Source organism: Chiloscyllium plagiosum, chromosome 1, assembly GCF_004010195.1.
Source record: "Chiloscyllium plagiosum isolate BGI_BamShark_2017 chromosome 1, ASM401019v2, whole genome shotgun sequence".
Lineage (NCBI taxonomy): Eukaryota > Metazoa > Chordata > Chondrichthyes > Orectolobiformes > Hemiscylliidae > Chiloscyllium > Chiloscyllium plagiosum.
Genome location: NC_057710.1, coordinates 86,565,759 through 86,589,220, shown reverse-complemented (window position 1 = coordinate 86,589,220; position 23,462 = coordinate 86,565,759). Strand labels below are relative to the sequence as shown.

Sequence of the window (23,462 nt, the reverse complement as noted above, 5' to 3'; positions counted from 1 at the left end):
ATCCAAACAGATAACATTTATTGGCAATCCCCTCATCAATCTTGTCTATTCAACATCAGAAAATTAATTTGATAAATCAAATACGGTCTACTTTTAACAAATCCATGCTGGATCTTGATAATTAACTCAATCCTTTCCAAGTACTTCTTCATTTTTTCCAAAACTTTAATCACTGCTAATATTAAACTGGCTGGTCTGTGTAGATATAAGCAATGTCTTGCACACTAGCCATTTTTCAATATTCTGGTATATTGCCCATATCAAGGAAGGTTATGATGTGCCCTTCTAATATCTCCAGCCTTAACAAACTGGGATGCAAACCATTGGACTTATCTTATCTACTCTAAGCTTATCTTATCCATTCTAAGCATAACCAATCATTCTAGTACACCCTGCTTATCAATCTGCATGCCATTCCTTAACTCTGTCATCTCATCTTTGACTAATAGTTGTCGATGTCCTCCTCATTGGTAAACATCATAACAGTGTACTCTTCAAATGTTCTGCCCTTTCAGGTAAACCTAAAGTCAGGTTACACAGCCTCTAAACAACCTGTACAAAAATGTTATAATATATCTCTGGAGCAGGTAGGACTTGAATCCAGGCATCCTGGCTCAGAGATAGGGACACTACCACTGCAGCCCAGATAAAACACAGTTAGTCCTTTAATAACATTTTTGGGCTATGAATCAAACTGTGAACATGCCAGAAGGAATTATAGGTCAAGGAAAGCAGACATCAGTTACATGTCTTTGGGAAAGGTGATTATTGTCATTGCTAGTAACATCCTCTTCAATTCTCACTGATGCAGGGAGGCTTTTTCTTATATTCTAAACAGCTGGAGATTTAAAAAGTTCACAGTGTGACAATTTGCCAGACCATATCCACCCTTCAAAAAGTATTTACATCTATCCTATTAATTGTTGACTTCCTGAGCTCAAATAGCCCGGCTGAGTTCAGCTTTCCCTCATGTGAGTTGTACATCACCCATTTTCTCCGACCAGAAAAAAATAGGATCTATCAAAAACGGCAGTAAGACTTCTGAATCTGGATCCCACTCATTTTTGAGGGTCTTGCCTCCATATTGTTGTATAAATCTAGTTCTTCATGTTTTTATATGTAAGCATTCAGAACCTGTCTTTATATTCCTTGTAGTTCCCTAGTCTGCCCTACCCAATAATTCACTGTGTTCTGCTTTAATACTGCCGAACACTGTCACTGCTTTGTTCACCTTTTCTCTTCTACATTCTGGTGCCCAGCCTGTTGCCAATTTAATTCAAATTCTCCATGAGCACATTATTGAACATTTCCATCAGGACATTTGTCCTATGCCTATTGATGTGTAATGTTTTCCTTTTAAATAGATTGCTCGAGCCCAAGAATTGGTCTCAATAGTGCAAGAACCTGAAGCCATTTCACCTACACCATGACTCAAGTCATACACTGATCCTCCATATCTTCCTATTTCTATTCTCATTACTATGTGGATATAGGAGTAATCCTGAGGATGCTACATTTGAGAGGCTATTTTTGAACTTATTTCTTAGGTTGTGAACATCAGACTTCAGGACTTCAATATTTGCTGCCTCCATATTGGAGTTTTGTAATATAGCACTTTTGTGATATACTAAAATGGCAAATTTAACATTTCCATTTCAGGGAGTTCTTCATTATTCTGTAATATTTGCAAACCAAAAAAAATGCTAAATTATTCTGAATGTGATCATGCTGCCAACAAAATTGCATTTTGAAATGCATATTTGCATTTATATCTTGAATAACATGATTGCTATGATGTAAACTGTAATTTAGCATAACCTGGGGAAGTTATATGATGCAGTCATGTAAATAAGCAGTTATATTTACCGTATGTAGGGTCACATTAAGAGCCGGCATGGATACTTTGCATGGAATCACTATTGTCTTGGTCTCCATTATGTACAATGCTTCTGGGTTCCCAGGATAGGAATTCACAAAGGGAATTTGACTGTCTAAAATGAAAACAACGTATCTTTTGAAGTGGAATAAATTGTTGATGACAACAGATGATTTTCAAGCATATTTCATGATCTTAATGTTGATAATTTCAATTAAATCCTTGGAGTAATAATTGCAGAACTTTTTGGATTACTCATTTGAAACAATGCCTATAGTTTCTATGAGTATGGTCTACTAGACTTAATGACACCAAGATTAAATGGTAAGGTGTACTGTTCTTTTATTGCTTACTGGTACAGAACTGGTTTCTAATTCTTCATAGTTTATAAATGTAAGGAATAAAATTTCCACTTTCAAACTATTGCATAAAGAGAATTGTCAGATAAGAGCTCCAGATGTCACTGATTTTGGGTAAAGGAACGATTCTGTACCTTGCAAGGCTATTTGGAAAATCTGAGAAATGGAGTTTGCCGAGCAATCAGGTCACTGTTATTTAATGGTCAAATCTACTTTTCTCCCACCAGGATTACCTGTGGCAATTAAATAACCTCTAAAATCCAGGTCTAAATCTTTTTGTTCATTTTTTTCCTTTCAGTTGTACTTTTACTGAGACAATTTTCATCTGAAATAGCCATCAAATGAATACAACTTAACCAAGCCACTTCTAAAAATTAGTGAGATCAGAGAGATAATTTGACATTCACATTTAACCAATGTTTGCCTATGTCCTTCCAATTTTAATAAATATTCATAATAAATTATAAATGCACAAAAATGCCAGTATTGGAGTAAAAAGTTCCAAAAGCTTGTAAGGGACTGTGTATATTCCCACTCAATGAAAAAGACAAATTTACATGAAGTCAATGAGTCCAAACGCTAACAGCCAAACACGAACAGCATAAACCATTTTAAAACAATGAGCGCGTTTCACTGCACTCCTGTAAAATCCAATGAGGCACGAAAACATTTTTGAGCCTAAGATCGTGGAGAAATTGTTTATTCCAACAATCACTTTCACAGCTCATCAGCTATCATCCAGCTATTAGGCAGACAACAAGCTAAAACTATGCCAATACTGTATATGTAGGAAGCAATATTTTCTCTCAAACTGTTTTTATTTTATTATCAATACTTGCCTTGTTTATATAACCGGGATAGATTTGCTGTATGGTTCATTAAATAAGCTATCTTACAAAACATTTTATTTAGTGAATTTAATCAGGACTTAATACCATCAGGCGAACTAACTTTAAATCGAACATACCACATTCTTTCCCCTTAAATCACTGCAATGTTCTTCAAAAAGTTTTATTTTGTTAAGCGTTATAGATGGTGGAGAATTTTAATTTTTGTTATAAAAATTGCTGTTTGCGGATAATTCGCAATTGTCTAAAGACCACTTACATAAAATGCAGAGTCAAGGACACCAATCAGGAAATTGGTTTGTTTTTTTTTCGTTTTAACTCCCTCTGATCGGTAAGACAGAAGGAAGTGCTGCAGGCAATCTGCGTTTAACCACATTGCTTTGGAAGTCGGAAAACAGGAACCCTATGGAGGTTAACCCCAGCATGTGGTGGGCTTTATTGTGGGTACACTGTTCCAGTTGAAGCAAAGGTGATCATTTGTACGGCGTCTGATAAGAATCTGTATGAGCTCCCACAAAAGAGGCATAGCCACGAGATCAAAGGATAAAACAGAACAAATCCACATGCTTCAGGAAATGCAGGTTTAAATTGAAATGCTACCTACTGGAGAAAATGTAAGCAATTGAAAGTGTGTTCTGTTTGTGTTTATATCCATACGTTAAATTTGAATCGCTGCCACTCTCACTTGTGCGATCACTTATAATGTTGTTTTTTAAAAATAAAGCTGGTTAAATTTTTTCCCTTCATTACTTGCCTTTTTAAATTACAACTTTGGAATGTTTAGATCGTATTACATTGAAAGAAGTGACCACTAGGGGAGTAATGACAAAGGTGGAACAGGGTTTGAAACTGGGATTTATTTTCAAGTACAGTATTATGTAAACCAAAAGACAATTTAAGAGAAGTTTTCAGACCTTGAACAAAGACATAGATACTTGCAGCTTCTTGCACCGGAGAATACTTGTAGAAACAACGATATGCTCCTGTATCGTTTGCAATGGTTTTTGTCAAAATGAGAGTTTTGCAAAACGAAGTACGGTTGCTGCAATCAGTCAGGGATATCCTGTGTTCCATGCTACTGTGATTCCTGGGCCATGACCATTCCAACGGTTCACGTCCTCTACAGCAAATATTCAGAAACAACATGACTTCAGTTAGAAATGCGGAGCTGGCTAAAGTTGGTTTTATTTTTTGTTTTCAATACAAAGAGGTGAAACATTGAACGATTGTACTATTTTTCCCTATTATGATTCCGAAAAGGAATACAGACCAGGATATAAATTACCACATGATATTTAAACAGATGTATCACATAATTATCGATTGGAAAGAGGATTGCAATAATCATTAAAAGTAGGAATAAAGAGAACATCTGTAGAATATACTACAAAGGTCACAGTGAAATTATATCGTGAGTGTTTAAGTGCCGTAATGAATAAAGTCTGGTGCAATTTAGTTGAATAGAATTTATAACTAAGTTGTATTTTCACTAATGTTTCAAAATGAAAATTGCAGAGAAGAGCAAGTCTAGAACATGCTATCTAATAGAATACTTCGCCCTGCTACAACAGTGGCTGTCTCAAAGAGTATTTGGAATTGTAGTCTGCCATTGGGTAAATGTTTGTTTCAGGGATATCAACACGGATTTAATCAAATGAAAGGAATTCGTTGAAGGCATTGGGAAGAGAAATCCAAAGGGAAAGACTATAGCAAATGGATATTTATCTGAACATTTGCCTCAAACCAAGAACAGTAGCAATTTTATTTCACTTCTTTTACATACAAATTATTGGTGTCAAATTTAATATTTCGAGTTAACCCAGATTTTGAGATATTTTGGAAATTTCCTAATGAGAATTCACAGAGAAAAGATATGAACTCAGAATGTTGTCCACATATCATTTTTTGATGACAGAAATGAAATTTCAACTGTGGACTGTAAATGATAACATCATATTGTCCTATTTTCCATTTCACTGCAGCAAAAGATGATTAGTTGTGGTTATAAAATTTCTACAGCAAATTTTATAGATCTTGCTGCCTCTTTCAAAGCTGCTCCTAACTAAGATGTTTTAATACAGAACATTGTGAATCATGGATTATTATTTTAAGGTATGATGAAGTTAATGCTCGCACTATAATCGGTACAGTAACACAAGTGTTCACTTGTTTATCTTTCATTGTCCACTTGTATATAAAGATAGTATGATCTTATTCAAAGACATGAACTTATGTCATTGTAGATGTGTAGGTCATATAAAGAAAGACAGAATAAATTATTCGAATAGATGTGCAAATATATTCGCATATTTACATATGCATATTTGCAATCATACAAATTAGTGCAAAGTTATGTGATATATGATGAATTTTTCAAAAGTATTATTTCAAGTAAAGTGCAGAACTTTCTCTTACCTGCAAGTAATTATTAAAGTGTCATTACCATTAATTACATGTTCTTTATTCTGGATGCTAAGGTGTGGGGGAAAGTAGGAGCCTGCAAATTAAAACATCTGGTTAATTTCAAACAGAAACACCTACAAAACCTAATCAGAGTGAATCCATTTGTGCATACTAGTTGATCATGTTAAAGTGAGGTTGAAGCCTGAAAAGTCCAATTCAAATGGGAACAGAATTGTGACAAAACAAGTTGTCTGTTTTGTGACACTTGTTTGCCTTACCACCTTATTGTTATTACTGTTATTGAATGGAAATGTATCCATGGATCACCCATCAATTGGCATCATATGCATATGCATCACAAGGGTGTAGCCTGGACTAGAAAATGTGAAACCACTGCTGTAGGGAGATAGGAAGGAAATTCTTTTAGGGTGGGTCGAGAGACTATTTCCTGTGAGGAGCCTTGTAAAACTATACTTTAAAATACGTATTTTCAAGCCCTTGTGACTATGTCTTATGTAATATTTGAGGATCCAGCTGAAGACTGGAAATTGTGATAGAACAATGAGGATGAAGTAGCGATGGTTCAACATATATCTGAACATTAACTACATTGTTTTTAAAAGTAAAAGTGAATTTGCTGCATTAAGGTTTTATGATAAACCTTTCTATCTTGACATTCTATGACAAGCTCTTCGATGAACATTCCAAACATATATCTACATGACATATACAATGTTTGCTACAAATCCCATATTAATTGCATGTGCAAGATTTCAAAAAAATCTAGGTTTTGTTTTCACTCTCGATTCAATGAATAAAGCCTGACTCTAGAGTTAGATCTATATGTATATAATGCCTCATTTTAAAAGAAAACAAATTTTCTATTTAATTAATGGAAAGTACAATGACCTAGTTGGTGAATATTCTTCTGTAGAACGTTAAATGTAGAAACGCATTAGAAGAGGTTAACTTCATGGTAAACTTAATTCATTAATTAACATGGTGATAGAGAAGCTATTTTTAAGGGAATGCCACTTATGCAAAAGTTACCAGGTCTACTTAAAGATGGATATTTTCAAACTACTCATTTGTTTAGATATTGACAAAATATTGCAGCTTAAACATTCTTTATCAGGACAGTTATATTATTGATTTTCTGAGGTAAGCTTACTTTACAATGTATTGCTATGAGTATACAAAGCAAAGGGGCATATCAAATACTACCTAGAGTTTTGGCAAGATCATCTTAAAGAATTTGCCAGATTGAAATGGCTGCATTAAGCCAAGGATGATGACCAGAATTTTTACAGACTGGACTCTTGGTGGTTGTGTTACAGGAAGAGAAGGATGGGGGACACTTCTTCTGAAGACTAATACAATAGCTGGACTGAGGTAGCTCCAAGTGTGAATGCATCTCAAATGTAGTCAGATGCTGGGAGCAGTTGAGGAAGAAATTTGCTGCTTTTTGAAATATGACTAAGGTAAACATGTCTAGGCATTGCCCAACTTTACAATGTTGCCTAACAAGGAATCTAAAAAACATGTTATTGCAGGTCTGGTCACATCACAGAGCAAGATTCATGGTGAATTCCCTCACTTATTTCCCAAATGCCAGGTATGTATATTTTTAGCATTGCACTTTATACTGCCATTTCAGTCTGTCCAATGAAATATCACAGAGAACAATCACTTAGCATGTAGCTACACCAGATATATAAGATGAAGCCTGCCAACTGAGGAAACTTCATTTCTTCCTCTATTCCCTTGAAGATAAGATTGCATAAGGCATGCTACATTTGAATTATCTGCAACCACAAGGTTGACGTTCAATACATATTTCCTCTGATTCTTCTTTTCTCCTTTGGACCTAGCCTGGCTTGCGAAGTAGAATATAAATAGTTCTTAATTAGGCTGCACTCAGATATATAGATATGTGAAATTAACTAAGGCCCATGAGCTACAGCTTTAAAAGGTAGCAAAAGTAAAGCCTTGAAATAAATGAATAACTGTGTCAAAATACTGCCTGACAGACACCTTCAAAGACTGGAGTCAATTGGCTGATTAGTTAACCAAAAAGCATCTATTTCTTGTTGGTGCTGAGATGCAGAAGTCGTGCTCAGCGATCAAAACTGTGTTACAAAGCAAGGGCTTTAATTTTTCTCTTATAGGACAAATAACCAGCACAGGTTTGGTATGTGGGTCTCAGTGTATAATTTCCCATTCCATTACCCCATGGTATATATATGTCAGATGAGAAACAGTCTGAACAGGTCCAGAAACTGAGAACTTTAGTTACTAGCATTAACCTCATAGAAAAGATTTTGTTTCCCTAAATTGTAATGAATCAATGCATTTTAAGTTTGATTTTCATCAGTTTTTGGTCTTATTTCTGCTAATCTAATAAAAATGCAATAAACTCTGTCTAAAATGGCATTTAGAATTGCAATGGAAAGCTGAAAGGTGGGAAATATCACAATTTCATATGTCTCATGTATTTTGTTGCAATGAATACATTGGCATTGATTACAATAAAGTTATGCAAAACACAAATAGGCCACCAAGATTTTGTTGAAGACAAAGGCCCTAGAATCATTAAAGAAACAATTAGGATCTATGATTCTATAACAGTATGTGGAGGAACGTCATTTTATTTTGAGTAGATCTATTAGGATGGGCTTAATGGTATTTTTCCTTTATAAATATCTTGTGAGTTTGTGTGACACAATACACCTTTCACTGCCCCACAAAATACTTCAAGTTAATAGGTCAGAAAAATGAAAACAGATAAAATAAGAAGCAGTGACTGTAAAGTGCAAACAGTGTACACCATCAGAAGCATAGCATTGAAAAGGATATGTTCAAATAACTAGGTGGACGCTTTAACAATGGCAGGAATGTACTGATGATAGATCCAGAGCATTTTACTTTGTAGTTCAATAGTTCTGAAATAGTCTGTTCAAATTGCATGGCGTCATGCAACCTCTATCATAACAGGAGGAGGGAAGATGGTCAAGCATTAGCCAACTGACTGAAACTCTGGGCACATTTCCGATCTGATGTTGCCTAATGTTTAGGACTTACAAAGGACGTAAACGATTGGAATGAAATGGACCATCAGCAGATTATCTCAGCCCAGGAGAATTTCAAGGTTTTCTCTAAACAATTTTCCTTATATTGTAGCATCGACAAATTGAAAAGGTCTTGAATAGGAAGGGTTCATTACAAAGTGCTTAAAACAGGAAATTGTATGTGGTTCACTTACTGGCATTGTACAGTACGTTATATCAAAGACTGCATTGTTAAAATAACGTTTCCGTCTATCCAGCAACCAAAAGACGGCTGTTGTTATGACAATTGCTCACAGTGACGGTTCAGGAAATGTGAACGGTACAAATATTTTACTGTTATCCTGCTGTGGTACAGGTATGTTGTATGTTGTCCTTCCATCTAATTAGTTGCAGGACGAATAAACAGGTCTGCTGGATGCAAATGCAGAGCTAATTTCAGTTTAAAGTACTTAGAGATTCACCTCGTTAGAAAGTCTGTTAGAGGGGACTTGCACTTATTGTCCAACAGATTTCCTCTGATCAGCAACTACTACCGCGTCCCCTGCCCATCTGTCATGAGCTACTTCAACGAAACAATCCGTGTTGACAGCAGATTTCAGCGATCCAACCCACCTTCCTCCAACCCACAGCCCCCTCGCACCATTTACCCACCGCTCACCTTTAATTAGCTACCAGGGAACTGCAGTGACTATAAAGCCTAAATAACGGTAATCCGCCCCGGGGCACTTTTCAATTTCCTTCTCTAGGAATAAATGTGAAAATGGACGGTTTTAAATCAAATTATTTTGTTTTGGTTCCCTTCCTTTCGGAGCCCAAATTAGGTGCAACAATTATGATTTCAAGCGAGAGATGCCGGATCCAGGTATATAAAATCGAGATATAGTTTAACAATCCGGAACTCTGGGAATGATATTACTCAAGGATTCGGCCTTTATGAGTTGGATACCCTACATAGCTTGAGTAATTGGTTTGCCCCTGACTGGAGGTATTTAGGTGGGAATGTGACTGGGGAACCCATTGTGCTCCAGAAGAAATAACAATCGGCCGTTCAGCCCCTCAAACTTGCCCCTCCACTGTATAAGGTCATGTCTGTCTCAGGTGTCAACTCTACTTCCGTGTCGGATTGTCACAGCTCACAATTCCTCGATTTGTTTCACATTCATCTATTCATCTACCTATCTGCCTGTCTGTCTAACCCCTCTTCATAATGATAGAACTTCGGTTTGTTTATCCTACTGAATATTCTTCTTCAATGTTCATTGGGGTCCCGGAGAGAAGAGTTACTATGAATTGTGACTTCAATCCGCAATGCTGCTGCCCAGATTGGGAAGAATATCCTGGATGGGCAGCTGATCTTGGCAGCTAGGTCCACCATCCGTTTGGAAAGTCGATTTTGCTGGCTTTGAGTAAAGGATGGGACTTCGGTCACCTGATGTTCCTTCTTTTACTTCCCAGAAATCTCCACAGCCCCTTCCCCGGCCGATCGGCCCATCTCCATTTCCTAGCAGCTTACTTGGGAATTTACCGAGCGGTGTTAAAAGCTGAGCTACTGAGGGAGGGGCTTTTGCACTGACAGCTGTCAGTTCACAGTACAGTTCACCAGATTATATTCTTGGGTGAATCGTTTCACGGTGGACTGCCTAAAAAAGCCCCACAGTATAAAACGAATCAGCAGCTAGCGTATTTATTTTTAATATAAATGAAGTTTATACCGAATTGCTGTTCAACTTTTCCACAAACTTTCGGCTTAAATGGGGCATGGCAGTACAGTCAGTAGGACCCAGAACAGGATTATCCGTGAGATACTGCTGGGCAATAACCCATTATAAACCACAGATTAATACACAAATTCCATTGAAGTGCACAGTTCTTCAACGATTAACGATTGTTTGGATCTCACTGAACAGGGAATTGAAAGCGAATCACCGGCATTATAAAGACACACCAGATCCCTGTCATTTGTTAGAGCCTAAGGCTCTCAGCCTCGGGTTTTAGTGGTGCAGTGGTAGTGTCTCTACCTCTGAACTAGAGGCCTGGGTTCAAGTCCCACCTACTCCAGAAAGGTATGTAAGTCTCTGAACGGGTTGTTTTAAAACTTCTTTTTACTGATCTTACCGTGGGACTCTTGTAGCACAGTGATATGTCCCTCCCTCTGGCCGAGGAGGCGCGGGTTGAAGTCCCACCTGCTCCAGCGCTGTGTAACAGCTTAATTAGAAAAAAGCTAATCTGACGTAACTCGAAGTAACCAGGACACAAGTGATTTGAAGCTCGATTGTCAAACAACGAGAAGGTGCAGTCTGCCTAGCTGTTAGGGATAAAGTAGCATTATTTTTGTTCAATGGGGTTTACCAAGTTCTGGGTTGGACTCCTTGCATCTGAATACAGTGGACACCTCACATTGTCAATTTTTATAATCTCAACAAAGCACCTTTTGGTCAGTGTATCTGACACTCAAGAGTTAAGTTTCGAACGAAATGTAATACCACATGGAGTATGTAATTATTGCACAATGTTTTCATTAATTAGCAGAACTACCTCAAATTTGCATTATGAAAAGTTTGAATGTCCTACGATTTAAGGTGAATTGTGCACCAAATCTTCGATTTGAATCTCTCGCCATTCAACATAACATAAAACAACATTGCCAGGTTAGTTTACAAAGAGCCCTCTCACCCGCTGCATCAGAAAATTCTGTCCACAGCCACATCAACAGCGCGAAACCCCACTTCTTCCACATGTCACCGTGGGGGAATGCCGGGATCCAAATGAACGTGGTCTCCCGTTGCTCTGCCAATCCGTCTCCTTTCTCAATATTCGCTGCTTCTCACAGCTTTATTCTTTTAGTGTCGATCGAACCGCGGAACATAATAAGGTCGCCTTTCAATGACTTGGGAGTCAATAGGAATTCTGCAAACGCCGCTCAAGTGATAATCCAGGAGCTGGTACTCGGATCCAGTCCGACCTGAAAAGGAGGCTGCTGCAATTCTGGGGTCAGTTCAATGAGTGTCAAGTGGACATGGCAATTTGTGGATTATATACGGGAGGAGGTGCCGAACCACGAAAGTTGATCCATTCATCACGTGACGTGAAGGCGCTGTTGATCCTAAACATCCTGAACAACTAGGAAAGGAAAATTCTCACCGAATTGGCTGTAAAAGTGCATTTCTTTGTGGGTGAAAACATGTTAACGCTTCAGGTTGAAAATAAGACATTTAAATAGAACAGGTCTACAATTACGATGGTAAAATTTCTACATGCTGCAATTATGGCAACTTGACGCCAAATTGATATTATTTGGAAGCGAAAATAAGTTTTATGGATTGCATCCAATATTGCAAATACTAAGAAAATAATTGGATAACGTGCAATACGCAGCTGAACTTGTGTACTTACTTGTCTCCAAATGGGGTTTACAATATTCGACGGAGAGCGAGCAGTGAGATGGTTAAATAGTGTTTACTCCGTTTTGGTACAGTAATAGCTACCTCCTCCCCAGCCACTTGCATTTCTAATTAAATGTACCTACACCACTTTCTTAAGATTACTTATAAGCAGGTGGAGTCATATCTTTTCATTGAGTCTCAAAGTGAGTTCCAGTCTAACCTCTCTCCTCATCAGTTGGGAATGTTCCTGTTCGAGCAACCTCAGTCCAGATCCTGGCGAAGGTGAAGAGACATCATGAGAGCTCAGAGAAACTACAGGCGGCTGGTCTCACAAGCCGCAATGCCAGTTCTGAAGAAGGGCCACTGGACCCGAAACTGCTGACTCTCCACAGACGCTGTCAAAGTAAAAAGGTTTTTTTTGTCAATAGCAGTGCTAACGTGGAAGGTGTCTGAATTTGGGAGTATGGAACTTCGCCCTGAATCTTCCTGGAGGTATTTCGAGGTACATGTGTGATACCAAGGCATTCAAGGTTATAGGCCAAGTGTTGGAAATGGAATTGGAATAATTCGGTTGTTGCTTTTGACAAGTGCAGACTCGATGTGCCTAACGGCCATTTTCTGTGTTGCAGAGCTCTACATCATTATGCGACATCTGATACTCAAATGAGTAAATCTTGTAATTAGTTACATCAAATTGAAGTCATAGAGTCATAGAGATGTACAGCATGAGACAGACCTTTCAGTTCAACTTGTCCATGCCGACCAGATATCCAAAGTTAATCTAGTCCCATTTGGAAGCACTTAGCTCTCTAAACCCTTCCTATTCATATACCCATCAATGCCTTTTAAATGTTGTAACTGTACCAACCTCCCCTGGCAGCTCATTCCTTACACGCACCACCATCCACATGAAGAAATTGCCCCTTAGGTCCCTTTTAAAATTTTCCCTCACATCCTAAACCAATGCCCTAGGGTTTTGAACTCCCCCACCCCAGGGAAAAGACCTTCTCAGCATGGTGGCTCAGTGGTTAGCACTGCTACCTCACAGCACCAGGATCCTAGGTTCGATTCCAGCCTCAGGCAACTGTCTGTGTAGAATTTGCACATTCTCCCTGTCTCTGAGTGGGTTTCCTCTGGGTGCTCGAGTTTCCTCCCACAATCCAAAGATGTGCAGGGCAGATGAATTGGCCATGCTAAATTGTCCATAGTGTTAGGTGCATTAGCCAGACAGGGGTGGGTTACTCTTCGGATTGTCGGTGTGGACTTATTGGGCTGAAGGGCCTGTTTCCACACTGCAGGGAATCTAATCTAATCGATTTACCCTATCCATGCCCCTCATGACTTTATAAACTTCCATAAGGTCACCCCTCAGCTTCCATAGCTTCATCAAAAACAACTCCAGCCTATTCAGCCTCTCCCTATAGCTCAAACCCTCCAGCCCTGGCAGCATCTTTGTAAATCTTTTCTGAACCCTTTCAAGTTTAACAGCATCCTTCCTATAAGAGGAAGACCAGAATTGCACACAATATTCCAAAAGTGGCCTAACCAATGTCCTGTACAACCGCAACATGACCTCCCAACTCTTGTATTCAATGCTCTGACCAATAAAGGAAAGCATACCAAACGCCTTCTTCACTATCCTATCTACCTACAACTCCACTTTCAAGGAGCTATGAACCTGCACTCCAAGATCTCTTTGTTCAGCAACACTCCCTAGGACCTTACCATTAAGTATTATAAGTCCTGCTCTGATTTGCTTTCCCAAAATGCAACACCTCGCATTTATCTAAATTAAACTCCATCTGCCACTCTTCGGCCACTGGCCCATCTGATCATGATCCCATTGTACTCTGAGGTAACCTTCTTTGCTGTCTACTACACCTCCAATTTTGGTGTCATCTGCAAACCTACTAAATATATCTCCTATGTTCACATCCAAATCATTTATGTAAATTACAAAATGCAGTGGACCCAGCACTGATCCTTGTGGCACACCACTGGTCACAGGCATCCAGTCTGAAAAGCAACCCTTCACTGCCATCCTCTGTCTTCTACCTTTGAGCTAGTTCTGTGTCCAGTTGGCTAGTTCTCCAAGTATTCCATGTGATCTAACCTTGCTAACCAGTCTACCATGAGGAACCTTGTCGAATGCCTTACTGAAGTCCATATAGATCACGTCCACTGCTCTGCCCTCATCAATCTTCTTTGTTACTTCTTCAAGTTAGTGAGACGTGATTTCCCATGCACAAAGCCATGTTGGCTATCCCTAATCAGTCCATGCCTTTCCAAATGTATATAAATCCTGTCCCTCAGGATTTCCTCCATAACTTGCCCACCACTGATGTCAGGCTCACTGGTCTATAGTTCCCTGACTTGTCATACCACTTTTCTTGTGGCACATGTTTCCAGTCTTCCTGCACCTCACCCGTGACTATCAATGATCCAAATATCTCAGCAAGGGCTCCAGCAATCATTTCCCTAGCTTCCATCCAATTTCTAGATCAGGTCCTGGGGATTTATCCACCTTTATGTATTTTAAGACATCCAGCACCTCCTCCTCTACAACATGGACATTTTTCAAGATGTCACCATCTATCTTCTATGTCCTTCTCCACAGTAAATACTGATGCAAAATATTTGTTTAATATCTTCCCCCATCTCCTGCAGTTCCACACATAGGCTGCATTGCTGATCTTTGAGGGGTCTTATTCTTTTCCTAGTTACTCTTTTGTCCTTAATGTATTTATAAAATCCCTTTGGATTCCCTTTAACTCTATTTGCCAAAGCTATCTAATGTCCCACTTTTGTCCCCCAGTTTCTTTCTGAAGTATACTCCTATTGCCTTTATACTTTTGTGTAGATTCACTCAATCTCTGCTGTCCAAACCTGCCATATGCTTCCTTCTTTTTCTTGACCAAAACCTCCATTTCTCCAGTCATCCAGTATTCCTAAACCTACCAGTGTTGCATTTCACTCTAACCGGAACGTAGTCTCTGGACCCTTGCTATCTTATTTTTGAAGGTTTCCCATTTTTCAACAGTCCCTTTACCTGCGAATGTCCACATCCAATCAACTTTTGAAAGTTCATGCCTAATACAGTCAAAATTGGCCTTCCTCCAATTTAGAACTTTAATTTTTAAGATTCTGTCTCTCCTTTTCCATGGCGATTTTAAAACCAATAGAATTGCGGTCTCTGGCCCCAAAGTGTTCCTCCACTGAAACATCAGTCACTTGCCTTATTTCCCAGGAGTAGGTGAAGATTTGCACCTTCTGCAATTGGCACATCCACATACTGAATCAGAAAATTTTCTTTTACACACCTAACAAATTCCTCTCTATTTAAATCCTTAACACTGTGGTAGTCCCAGTCTATGCTTGGAAAGTGCCGACCATACCAGAGGCATTTGAACACCAGGAGCACCAAAGTACATTAAATTCTACGTAAGTTGTTTTCGATACGTCGGTTAATTCCAGACAGCACTTTTTTTTACATTTAATTGTAAGCAATAGCAGTGTTTTATTTTAGATGCAAAAAGATTTATGCATGCCCGTGACTCAGCCGTGTTTTCCCATCATACTTTGTCATGCTGGTGAGCTCTCTTTCCTGCTGTCTGTCCTTTATGAATTATTGTATCCACGCCCGCTACAATTCATTACAATTGTACGTTTGCCAGCAAAGACACACTTAAGATCGTGTCTGTGCTCCCAAATCTTTGACTTGTGAGTCAAACACGATGACTGCAATAAATCTACAGAAAGTAGGGCAAGGATATTATTTCAGGTACAACCCATAGCGCCAAAGCTATCGGTCATTTGGCAGCAGTCGGCGGTGACTGGGTCTCATGAGGTGTAGCTTGTGAGAGAAACGGAGGAAGGAAATCAGTGTGGCAGAGGAAGGTTGCGAAGTTAGAACAGTGTAGAAGTAGCGCGATGACCTGCTCGTACTGATACCGGGTGCTTAGGGAGGATGTCTTCAGCCCTGCCACCATCCACACACCCCACTACACTCCCTCATTGGTGAGCAGTCAACACAAAAACACAATCAGAAGAAGAATACTCTTTCGAGTTGCCACAGCAGTCTGGGTTAGAGATGTGGCTGACACCTGCAAGTCCCTGCAACACCAGCCTCTCCATCTGAGTCATGCTAATGAGAGGAAACGCTGAGTTTGTTCTCCTTGGTGTGCACAATTGTCTGGATGCAGGATTGTTTTATACATGTACAGTTTTGTATAAATACCTTTCTGCTTTGCACAGCAACGCAAACAGATGACTCAAACCTCATTCTGATGGGCGCGTGCTGCTTTCAACACCTTTGGAGGCAAACAAGTCTATTCCCTTCCATTTGCAAGTCAGCTGTTTACATACTAGCCGCTGGGATAGCAAACATTACGTTCGATATTGTTTAAGAATTCTGGACATCGAGGCTGCTTTGAGATTTTCATTCAAATCAGCAGAATGTTGTATCTCTATATGTTGTATATCAGAACGCAGTGAAGCTGACAGAAGTATATGCCGCTACTGAGACAGACTGGAGTTGACAGTCTTTTTTTGCCAATGGTAGGATAGTCACTGCCTTCAATTGTATATGGGAATGATGCAGAGATTTATCACCGGCATGAGTCACCAAATTCAGGAGGGAAAACAAAATCAAACAGAAAAGCTAAGATCTAGAGGACGCTCAATTAAAAGTATGACAACTTCAGGAGAAAGTAACAGTTGTCAATTGTTATCGCCATTCAGGGGGAACCTTCCAGGTCGATGAGCTTTCGCTGGAAGTTCAGCGAGCTGGAATGTAAATCCTGTTTCTCCTTTTCTAGATGTTGTCCGGTCCTGCTAAGTCTTCTCAGCAATTTCTATTTGTACTTTGGGTTTTACTTTGTGGAATATTTTGCATTTGCAGTGCCTTCGGGTAAGTCCTTCCTGGTACCACTGGCGCGGGCAGAGTGCAAGCAGCCAGCTCAGTGGTCAGCAGTGCCTCTGCCTGATCCCCATGATTCTCAGGGTTTCAACCGTGAGCACGCTCCCCAGAAGTTTGCAAGTGGTGGGATGAGGAGTTTTGTTTGAATTTGCAAGACCTTCAAGACAATCAACTACTCATCAGCTTTGAAAGTGCAGAGGTGGCCCCACTGAGGCCTGCATTGGACTTTGCTTATCTCTAACACTTCAACGGAAGCTGCTCCGAGTTGATGTGGCTAAACACTAAAATATAATCCGAGTTAAGACCCTGTCTGTCCTTATCGAGTTCTCAGAAGACACTGTCACTCAACGCTACACAATCCTAAACACACCACAAACTGGACTCACGCTGTTTAATTTCCACCAATGTGTCCTGGTGCTGTAAATAGTTTATATGATTTTCCCAGTAATCTTTTTTTAATCTCATGATAAATTATCCTGATTTGGAGGTGCCGGTGTGGGACTGGGGTGTACAAAGTTAAAAAAAAATCATACAACGCCAGACTTTAGACCAACAGGTTTATTTGGAGGCGCGAGCTTTCAATTCCCCGAGTGTGCATTCCCAAAGAAAGAAACCAGTTCCACTAGGCATCAGATTCCCTCACAGACTTTAATTTCCAACCACAAGTTGCTGGGTTGCTGACTGTATATTATGATTTTATTTGTCAAGAACACCAATCTTGAGAACGAACAGGAGGAGATTAAGTCTATGACTGTGTGAGGGTCATATGTTCCGCCGTAGTTTACACAAGGCCGAACTGTTTCACATTAATCAAACAGGCTATTATAACACATCGGAAAAAGCTGCCTTCTTTTAAGTGCTTTCTTTCCACAATGAGAGAGGCTTCCTGCTCGAACGAATGTTTTGTTCGCCGTGTAGATGATCCCCCGCAGTCACGCCCGACCAGCTTCTGTCACGATTTCCAGTTGAGTAAAGAACTTGTTGGATTTCTGGTTCTCTGTTAGATAAGCATGAGGCGCGCTGCATATCGTCTGTGTGCTCTATTTCTTCTCGCCTGGCTCTTATCAACACGAGAAAACAAACTTTTAGGTCACGTGAAGAGTAAAGTGGCAGTATTAGAAAAGTTGGCATACAGAATATGTTCCAGGAGTTGATGGTGAGCCTTACCCGCTCTGCCAACAGTCTGATATGTACATTGGATGGAGCCTGTTGAAATTTATAATGTTTTAATCATTCATTTTAAATGTTTAGAACATTATGTACAACACGGTCCTGGAAATGACAGTATACAATTGTGACATGCGCTCTACTGTTTGCAACTAAAGTTGTTAAACCATAATTTCCCCAGAATCTGACTTTGTGCTGATCTTCAGAGAGAGATGGAGAGTTGGTGGAATGGTCTGAGAAGTGGCAGATGTGTTCAAAGTTTAAGGTGATCCATTTTGATGGCAATCTCATTTGCTAAACAACCAAAAAAAAAGGATTTCAGATTCCCACCATCTACAGTTTTTTGTATTTTTATTTTCTTAAAATAAAGGGTATTACCTTAAAGTGGATACAGGCACAGAGGGACCTGGATGTACTTATGTATAAGGTGACAGCTTGAGAAAGCAATTCATTAAGTATATTGTAACCTAGGCTTTGTTAATATAGTTATTGATTAGTAGAACAGGGAAGCTAGGACAAACTTGCATAAAACACTGCATTGGCCTCAGCTGTAGTAGTTCTAGGCACTGAACTTTAGGTAAGATGTGAAGGCTTTGGAGAAGCCTTCTTAGGAGAGATTCTTAAGAATTATTTCAAGAACAAGGGACTTCAGTTAGGTAGGAAGTCTGGAAAAGTTGAGACTTTTTTCAATGTAGAAAAGAAGGTAGAGAGCACACTTGATAGAGGTGTTCCAAATCGTAAGGGTAGACAAGAAAAATCTTCCCAGTGAAGGGAGGACTGAGAACCAGTGGGCACAGAATTAAACCAATTATAAAAAGAAGAAATTGAGACATGATGAGAAATATTTTTGTTCATCAAGTGCTTATGATCGAGACTGCTCTGTATGAAAGTATTGTGGAGGAAGATTCAATAAAAGTTCTTAAGGGAGAATTAGATCAAAAAGAAAGAATGTGTAGGGTTGATGGAGAGATGGTGGCAGAATGCACTTGGTAAATTGTTCAGTCAGTGAAGTGGTGAAACCATAGGAACATAAAAAATAGGAGCAGGAGTAGGTCAGTCAGCCATTTGAGCCTGTTCTGCTATTCTGTATGGCCATGGCTGATCATCCAAATCAGCATTGTCCTCCTCTTTTCTCTCTGTAGCCTTTGCTTCCTTTAGCCTTAAGAACTATATCTCCATCTTGAAAACATATAATATGCCACTTTCTGTGGAAGAGAAGTCTACAGGTAAAGATGTTTACCTGTAGGTAAAGATGTTTCTCCTTATCTCAGTCCTAAATCATAGAATCATAGAATGTACAGCGTGGAAACCCATCCATGCCGACCAGATATCCCAACCCAATCTAGTCCCACCTGCCAGCACCTGGCCCATATCCCTCCAAACCCTTCCTATTCATATACCCATCCAAATGCCTCTTAAATGTTGCAATTGTACCAGCCTCCTCCACATCCTCTGGCAACTCATTCCATACGTGTACCACCCTCTGCATGAAAAGGTTGCCTCTTAGGTCTCTTTTATATCTTTCCCCTCTCACCCTAAAGCAATGACCTCTAGTTCTGGACTCCCTGACCCCAGGGAAACGACTTTGCCTATTTATTCTATCCATGCCCCTCATAATTTTGTAAGCCTCTATAAGGTCACCCCTCAGCCTCCGACACTCCAGGGAAAACAGCCCCAGCCTGTTCAGCCTCTCCCTGTAGCTCAGATCCTCCAATCCTGGCAACATCCTTGTAAATCTTCTTTGAACCCTTTCAAGTTTCACAACATCTTTCAGATAGGAAGGAGACTAGAACTGCACACAATATTCCAACAGTGGCCTAATCAATGTCCTGTACAGCCGCAACATGACCTCCCAACTCCTGTACTCAATACTCTGACCAATAAAGGAAAGCATACCAAACGCCTTCTTCACAATCCTATCTACCTGCAACTCCACTTTCAAGGAACTATGAACCTGCACTCCAAGGTTTCTTTGTTCAGCAACACTCCCAAGGATGTTATCATTAAGTGTATGAGTCCTGTTGAGATTTGCTTTCCTAAAATGTAACACCTCGCATTTATCTGAATTAAACTCCATCTGCCATTTCTCAGCCCATCGGCCCATCTGGTCAACATCCTGTTGTAATCTGACGTAACCCTCTTCGCTGTCCACTACACCTCCAATTTTGCTGTCATCTGCAAACTTTCTAACTGTACTTCTTATGCTCACATCCAAATCATTTATGTAAATGACAAAAAGTAGAGGGCCCAGCACCGATCCTTGTGGCACTCCACTGGTCACAGGTCTCCAGTCTGAAAAACAACCCTCCACTACCACCCTCTGTTTTCTACCTTTGAGCCAGTTCTGTATCCAAATGGCTAGTTCTCCTTGTATTCCGTGAGATCTAACCTTGCTAATCACTCTCCCATGGAGAACCTTGTGGAACTCCTTACTGAAATCCATATTGATCACATCTACTGCTCTGCCCTCATCAATCCTCTTTGTTACTTCTTCAAAAAACTCAATCAAGTTTGTGAGACATGATTTCCCACGCACAAAGCCATGTTGACTATCTCTAATCAGTCCTTGCCTTTCCAAATACATGTACATCCTGTCCTTCAGGATTCCCTTTAACAACAACTTGCCCACCACCAAGGTCAGGCTCACCAGTCTATAGTTCCCTGGCTTGTTTTTACCGCCCTTCTTAAACAGTGGCAGTACGTTTGCCAACCTCCTGTCTTCCAGCACCTCACCTGTGACTATCGATGATACAAATATCTCAGCAAGAGGCCAGCAATCACTTCTCTAGTTTCCCACAGAGTTCTCGGGTATAGCTGATCAGGCCCTGGGGATTTATCCACTTTTAATTGTTTCAAGACATCTAGCACTTCCTCCTCTGTAATCTGGACATTTTGCAAGATGTCACCATCTATTTCCCTACAGTCTATATCGTCCATATCCTTTTCTACAGTAAATACTGATGCAAAATATTCATTTAGTATCTTCCCCCATTTTCTGTGGCTCCACACAAAGGCCACCTTGCTGATCTTTGAGGGGCCCTATTCTCTCCCTTGTTACCCTTTTGTCCTTAACATATTTGTAAAAACCCTTTGGATTCTCCTTAATTCTATTTGCCAAAGCTATCTCATGTCCCTGTTTTGCCCTCTTGATTTCCCTCTTAAGTATACTCCTACTTCCTTTATACTCTTCTATGGATTCACTCGATCTATGGCTTATCCCAGGGTGTGACCTTTGGTTCTGGACTCCACCGTCATCTGGAACATCCTTCCCGCATTTATCCTGTTGAGATGAATGAGCTCCTTCTGTGCTATAACGGTTCAGTGATTCTGTCATTTAAATATACAGCTCAATCAGAATTTGCATTGTTAGCCTGCTAGTTAACATTTATACTTTCCTTTGGTCTTGAGTGTGGGTTAATTGACTTCATCTTCTTGTGCTTTTTGCATGGTAATGGCAATGTTATGCAGCAGAAAGCAAGCAGTATTAAAGGTGGAGATGGCAACTTTCATCACTATTGAGAAACCTAAAGCATTGGTACAATCCATTAAACTTTTTGGTATCAGACATGTGCCTGCCATAAACCTGCTATTACTGATGATGAAGGAGAATCGTTTCATTCTGTAAGGAGTCTTCCTTGTAAGTTGGCTTCATCAAGTAAACTGACATAAAGAAATATCTCAAGATCAAATAATTCTATTAAAGTAGATCATAGGATCTATTGAGAAGACCAGATTGTAAAATTGTAATCAATTTTTCAATCACCACCTGAGCTGTGTGGCTGTTCCCCCAGAGATGTTCACTGAAAGTGATGCATCCCAATACACATGGACAATTGCAAGATAGCCCTCTGCACATGCATGAAAGTGACACCAGTAATAGACATTGATAGAAGTAGTTGGTTTAATATTTAGAACTGCATGAGGGATACTTTCCACAAAATAGTGCTTGTCTAGTATTCCAAATCTTTGATTTTCTTTAAAAAGGATGGAACATTTTCTTAATTTATTCTGTATTTTAAAGTTTATTGTGTTGTTTATAACAGCAGATTAACTTTTGTAACAAAAAATAACTTCTATATTGAAGTTATGCATTTTATTTTTAAACATTTTTATATATCTTAGTTAGATTGCCCATAACCTAGTCCAGGAATCATCCTACAATCCTTCCGACTCTCTTCTGTACAAATTACAGGCTGGTATCCTATTTCACCCATTTCATAGTTTATGCTGACATTTCTATGCTCTCCCAATGTCACTTCTGGGTTCTATGAAACTATGAACCTCAGGAGGAAGCCAAGATGGACAATCCACACTGCACTTCTGGCTGAGAAACGATACGAACACTTTAGCCTTGTCTTTTACAATGATGTTCATGGCTTTGCCATGATTAAAAGTGTTGATGTTCATGGTGAATCTGTTTCAGTTAAGTACTTAATTGTCTAACACCATTCATACTTGGATGCAACAAGACTGCAGAATTTTATTTCATCCACTTGTTGGGGAATGGCTTAATTCTGCCTATTGCATGCTGCTTCTGCTGTTTAACATACCTGTGGTCCTCTGTAGCGGCTTCACTTCTTTGGCACTTACTTTTTGGTCTGCTTCGGGCTGTCCTATTTATGCCCTTCTGTATTGCTCATTGAACCTTGTTAGTAATGTTCAATTACTAAGGCAGAGTGATGGATAAAATAAAATAAAAATTCATGGTGTTTATTGTCGAAAAAAAAGCTCATTGTGTATGAGTTGCATATTGACATGGGCAGAATATTAACTGACCAGCAGGAAATAGAAAATAGCCATAAGTGTGTCTTTTTCAAGTTGGCAAGATATTATAAGTGGTTTGCAACAAGGATTGATGCTGGGACCTGAACTGTTAATAATTTATAGAAACAACTTGGTTGAAGGGACAGAAGATACGGTTGCCGAATTTGCTGATGATACAAAAATAGATAGGAAAGTAAGGACAAAAGGACACAGCTGAGGGTCGTAGGTAGGCCAGGTGAGTGGCAAAAGATGTGGTGAATGAGATATACCCTGGAAAACTGAACTTGTCAATTTTGGCAGGAAACATAAAAACGATGCATATTATCTTAATGGTGTGAGATTGCAAAGCCCTAAGATGTAAAGGGTGGCCTTGTCCATGAATCACGAAAGGCTAGTATGCAACTACAAGCAATTAGGAAAGTTAATAGAATTTTGTCATTTATTATGACAGGAATTGAATACAAAGTGTGGAGGCTATTCTTCAATTATACAGCACACTGATGAGATTGCATCTGGAGCACTGTGCGCAACATTGGTCTCCTTATTTAAGGAAGGATATAACTACATTGAAAGCAGCTCAGTGAAAGCATCCTTGACTGATACCTGGAATGAGTAGGTTAGATTATGAGAAACTTTGAGCAGATTGGTATCTGCTGTAATTTAGAAGAGTGACTTG

The 23,462-nt window shown here is 39.5% G+C and overlaps 1 protein-coding gene across 3 annotated transcripts in view; it reads right to left on the bottom strand.

Annotated features, from left to right (window-relative positions):
* kdr (kinase insert domain receptor (a type III receptor tyrosine kinase)) overlaps positions 1–12,037 on the bottom strand; it is a 71,054-nt gene extending 59,017 nt beyond the window's left edge. Inside the window, exons 1-5 of one of the 3 annotated variants that reach the window (XM_043690775.1) lie at positions 11,948–12,037; positions 11,228–11,674; positions 5,499–5,580; positions 3,998–4,203; positions 1,867–1,991 (exon numbers count right to left, since the gene is read on the bottom strand). In XM_043690775.1, coding sequence (XP_043546710.1) covers positions 1,867–1,991; positions 3,998–4,203; positions 5,499–5,580; positions 11,228–11,291 — 477 coding nt within the window. In that variant the 5' untranslated portion in view covers positions 11,292–11,674; positions 11,948–12,037. Of the gene's footprint in view, positions 1–1,866; positions 1,992–3,997; positions 4,204–5,498; positions 5,581–8,748; positions 8,841–11,227; positions 11,675–11,947 lie in introns of those variants that run through there. The other 2 variants (XM_043690784.1, XM_043690792.1) reach the window with 2 other exon arrangements.
* Positions 12,038–23,462: the final 11,425 nt, after the last annotated feature.